General features: G+C 40.8%; 1 protein-coding gene across 1 annotated transcript; it reads right to left on the minus strand.

Moving 5' to 3' along the window:
- Positions 1 to 533: 533 nt before the first annotated feature.
- gadd45aa (growth arrest and DNA-damage-inducible, alpha, a) lies at positions 534 to 3,387 on the minus strand. Its single transcript, XM_078264492.1, has 4 exons — positions 3,221 to 3,387; positions 2,213 to 2,314; positions 1,716 to 1,935; positions 534 to 1,417 (listed from the first exon to the last, which is right to left on the minus strand). The coding sequence occupies exons 1-4, from the start codon at positions 3,268 to 3,270 to the stop codon at positions 1,304 to 1,306; spliced, it is 486 nt and encodes a 161-aa protein (XP_078120618.1). The 5' UTR covers positions 3,271 to 3,387; the 3' UTR covers positions 534 to 1,303.
- Positions 3,388 to 5,333: the final 1,946 nt, after the last annotated feature.

Consider the following 5,333-nt stretch of genomic DNA (forward strand, 5'->3'; position numbering starts at 1 on the left):
CTCCCTTATGAAATAGTCATGTGCTCTGCAGTAAGCTACACCACATTTTCTGGTCCCAAGGGCAGAGGCAGCCAGTAACACAAATAGCATGAAATCACCTGATGTTACCCCACTGTCTTATTGATACACATTTAGTGGAATGAAATATGTGAAATTTCGGTATTGCAGTCCATATTCCTTCCCCTTAACTGTGCAGCATGTGTGCAGATGTCACATGCTCTTTTCTAGGAAGTCAGCTGGTGAGAATGCAAACTAAACTGTCCAACAAATCAGTGAGAATCGGTGAAAAGGGGAACCTGTGTGGATGAATGAACAGGTCCTGCTGACCGAGGCAGAAGCCTGTGCAGAGAGAGCGCTGAGGATTATTGTTCTCTTCAGCTCAGAGATGGCACTGAGGCCACAGAGGCCAACACGACCCCTGTGATCCGCACGTGACTCCTCTTTACAACTGCAAACGGCTAAAGGTCAGAATTCAGCTCGGCTTTGCCAACATTTCCAGAAATGGAAGAAAAGAGAACACGTGCAGTTTTGGCTTCCAAAAAAAAAAATACTTTTTATTGACAGCAATACATAAGTATTCAGATTTTTGCAAATATTTAAGGTAAAAAAAAAAAAAAAAAGAAACATAAATACACTTAAATATCATTAGAAATAACTTAAATTGTAACAAAATTTTTTACATGTGGCAGAAAACCAGCTGGCAATAGGAAACACTAAATACACAGAATGTCTGCACTGGATGTGTAGCCCTTCCCTTTTTAAATGAGGACAATAGCAACGTCAACATTAACAATTTTGAATCAAATAAGTGAAATTGCAAAAGGTCCAGTGTTTTAACAAGTGCTTTGTTTCTGCAGAGAGAGGCCGAGGCCTTGGTCCACTCAACAGCTCCAATTTCTGGTTTCTCCCCACTTCTCTGACTCGTCACAGAGGCTTTACCAAACATACATGATATAATCCTTCTGTGCAGTGTCCGACTTCACGTGCCTTTTTATTTTTTATTCCCACCTCATGACGATACAAGTGCCTCGCCATCTCATCTCCGTTGCCAAAGCTGACAGATGCAACTCCAAACGGTCCTGTCCAAAGTGGAAATCCTTCCCCCCCAGCTCTTTTTTTGTCTGCTTTTAAATACATCCCATGTAGACAAGCGGGGTCTTTTTTATTTTCTCTCTTCAAAATGTTCTTTCCCCATCAGCAGTACTTTGGAATTTGATCTCTGGGTGGTAATGTGTCCATCAGGGTTCACACCACTCTTAATGTGCAGATACAAGTCCTTTCACAGGTTTCAGCAGCTAAAAGTTCATCGTTCGGGCAGGTTGATGATGGGTACCCACTGGTCCATACAGCGGCTCTCCCTGCAGAATCGGTTCACTTTGCTCAAAGCGGGGTCCTTCCATGATGTAGAATGTGGGCTCTGAAAATATGAATAAAAAAAGAGAATACATGATTTGAATGCATATAGTTCAATTTATATAGTTACAGGTTACATAACGTTACAGATAGTCCCTGTTTGTGTGCACATACAAGTTATTTCCGTCTGCTGAAATTCCAAGGAAGTCATACGAGGGAGGAGTCAATATATATGCTTATCTAATGCACAAGAACAAGTACTGACAAGTTCTGCACATGGGGTCAACACAGTGTACAATATCACAACATTACAAGGTTCATGTAGGCATAAAAGACGTAGATTGATGAGAAAAGATACGTACAGTGACCAGGACACAGTGGAGATCCATAGGTTCACCCCCACTCTGTTTTCCTTCTCCCTCCAGTATTTCTGCCAGGCGCCGGGTGTTGTTGACTCTCAGGATGTTGATGTCATTCTCACAGCAGAAAGCCTGAATTAGGGTAAAGTGGATCTGCAGTGCCACATCTTTCACATCTTCGTCATCAGTGGCGAGGATGCACAAAACCACATTATCAGGGTCCCTGAAGAGAAGGAAAAGAAAATAGATGCTCTTAGTCCATTTACTGTATATTTCAATAAAGAACAGTTTTTTTTTTTCAATCCAATACAATTGAAAGGGGCTTAATTGGCAGGGTAGTTTCAATAACAATGTTGTCAAAGTTAGATGTAGTACAGTATATTTCCTGCTAGACATAAGTCAATCAACGTGTACTTAAGAGGTTTTTTCAGTGTACCAGATGTCTAACAACTGTCAGTAGAACAATAACTTAGTGTTAGCCGACATAACCTTGTACTTACACATTGAGTGATTTGGCAGCCTCGTAGACTCCGACTGTAATGCAGCCCTGAGGCAACGCAGAGGTGAGGACTTCTTCCAAAGCTTTCGCCACTGAATCCATTCTGCAACACAGAGACAAACAACTTGACGTTAACGTCGTTACAACTGTACCAACAAAAAAAAAAAAAAAACACTTTCCACCGTCCCCTTTTTTTCTGGCTAACGTTAGCCGGACTGCTAGCTAACCACCCGGCGTCGTCCCAAACACAACTGACAGATGTGCACAAGTTAGTTTCGCCACGTAACAAGCTAGCTAAGCGTTATCAATTTTACGGTTCAAATCGTTTTGACAGCTGTGGGTAAGTAAACCGGCATATTGAAGACTAACGTGTCAAGTATCCTGATATTTTTTGTTCACCTTTAACCAGTGTGCAGCGTTGTGTTAGCTGGTTATCGAAGACTGTCTCGCGACATGGTCTTAACAGAAAAACAGTTAACCTAACTTAGCTAACTAGTGGTTCCCAAACTTCTTCACGCCAAGGTCACTAAACTGACACAAAATATAAACTACGGACCCTCATTTGATAAAGATTTTGTCAGGGTATCCCATCGGATAACATAGCCATTCTGTCATTGTGTTACTTATGAATGAAACTATGCTGAAAATGAAATATTCCCCTTTTTGTTGGGGATCTCGTGGAACCCCCCTCAGGGGCCCCTGGGGGTCCCCGGACCCCACTTTGGGAGCCACTAAGCTAACCGATCAAAGAGACTACTGTATTTTAATATCCGTCGTCAGCCCTAACGGTGCCGTGAGTACGTAACGTTAACGTTAGTTAGAACACAAATAGCTTTGAAATCGCCTTTATTGTGCATTCATCTATTTAATGCATGCAATGTTGCTGCACACAAACAATTATATGATGGCGATAATCAGCGTAACTTTAGCAGGTCGACGCCGCTAAGTAACGTTAACGTTATGCATCGACTAGAATACACGGAATTAGTCCAAAATCCATATTATTTACCTTTCTTGAGAGTAATCCCCACTTAGTTCCTCAAATGTCATGTTGTACATAAAATCCTAATCCACTTTAGAGCAAAGAGTGTAGTACTGGCGAGTTATCCTGGTATCTTCTCGACTAAACACACACTTTATCTGTTGTCCGCTGTGCTGCAACTGAGAGATAAATCTGGCAGCTTCACATTAAAACGGCCCGAGACAATGCTAGTCAGGCGAATATTTGCATAGCTGTGATCATTGGTCGTATGCTAATTCTTCGAGTGTGCTCTCAAGTGGGATTGGACAGACACACAACAACAGGCGTGCCTGTCTCCAACCCGGGTTAACTGCAGCTGCCTGCTGTCCTCTAACATTTAGGCTAACGTTACAAAAAAAAAAATCTATTCAGTAGCCTCGCTGCAAAACATCTCTAGTCCTGTAATAATAACCTTTGCACAGATGTAACGTTAGTTTTACTGGTGACATCTAACATCCCCAAACATTGCACAAAAGACACTACAATCACGATTTCTGGCAACGTAAGAACAACCTGAACATACACAGGAATCTACATTTGAAATATATTTGCTCAAAGTAAATTCATTTCTGTTTACACAGATGCTGAACTCACCCTCTCTGCCGGACAGGGACAGACAGAGACGGTTTAGAACAAATAGTAGGCCTATAAAGGATCATGGGACAGGTTTCAGGACGACTGCATGGCAACGGGACGCTTCTGAAGAAACACTGCTCTCTAATTGGTCCGCTGTGAAGCGTGCGAAAACCCACCGAAACTCCGCGCGAGATCCAAGGACTGGCGCGAGAAAGACAGGAGCATGGAGCCAACACCGACCAAAACTATTATTATACACCTGAATTATTCCTGCCTGGCACTGTTTAAAACTAGGTCAGTAGCATTCCTGGCTTCTACTTTATTGGTTTCTGTTTTAATTCAGGTCTACATTTGAATACAGAAGTAAAGTTCATTAGCACTTCTGGGTATGAGGATGTCCAGATGTGGGGGTCACCTTGGGGAATGGGGGGGGGTTCTCTGCTCTATAATAATCTGGCCTCAATTATTGAATCAAATAATCTGAAATAAGAAAAAAAATGAGATAACAGATACTAGATAAACTGATTCCACACAGGGGCATTGAAGTGTCACAGCATTAGAAGGCAAGAACAGATGCATACATTAGTTTTAAACAACCAAATATATAGTACTCTATACATTATCATTATCATGTTTATAAGCTTCAAACATACATGGTATTAAATATACTATATACATAAACAGTCATGTGCTTTTGAATGTCAACATAGCAGATTGATCCTTACATCCTTTTCAATGTGATGTAACAGACCTCGTTCTTTCAAAGTTATTTCTACAGCATTGTTTTTTTTTCGTGGCACTTTTGCTTGTGAAATGGCTTAAAAAAAATTAATCAATTATCAAAGTAGTTCATTGATTGATTCATTGATTGGTTCATTGTTGGATTCAGAGAAGGAAATTCACACACTGATGCAAAGAAATGCCTTGCGGAAGTGAAATGAAGCCATGCTGTGGATGTTATGGGATGTTATGCTGCCCCTTGGTGGCTGAAGTCAAAAGTCAAAAGTTAGTTACTTTGAAGATCAGGGTTTTACATACAAAATATATGCTCAGTTATACATTTTGATGCGTTGTAGATTCATCATCATCATATTCTTTATTCAGGACACAAAAAAACGGTCCATAGCACAATACAAAACATAGCAAAAGACAGACAAATACAAGACAACATTAAATAATGTAATACAACAACAAATTACTACAACAGTCAGAGTTCCACAATACACAAAAAGAGTGTTCAGATATTAGCATATAGACTAAAACGCCAATGGTTCCACAATCTCGAAGTGAACCTAACCGCACTCATTGCAGGGTTCACTAGTGTTGCAATTATGCTATTCAATGACTCAGTTAGTCTACACATACATCTGTACATGAGATTCCTGAGTACAGCTGGACAGGTGGATACATCAACACTTACAAACATTTGGCTTGCACTGCTCCATCGTGGCATTTTAAGCAGCAGCCTCATGCCATCATTATATGCCACACTGAGTTTCTGCATACTGCTTTTTTTATAGCGCCG

Source organism: Sander vitreus, chromosome 12 (genome assembly GCF_031162955.1).
Source record: "Sander vitreus isolate 19-12246 chromosome 12, sanVit1, whole genome shotgun sequence".
In the NCBI taxonomy this organism is placed as follows: Eukaryota; Metazoa; Chordata; class Actinopteri; order Perciformes; family Percidae; genus Sander; species Sander vitreus.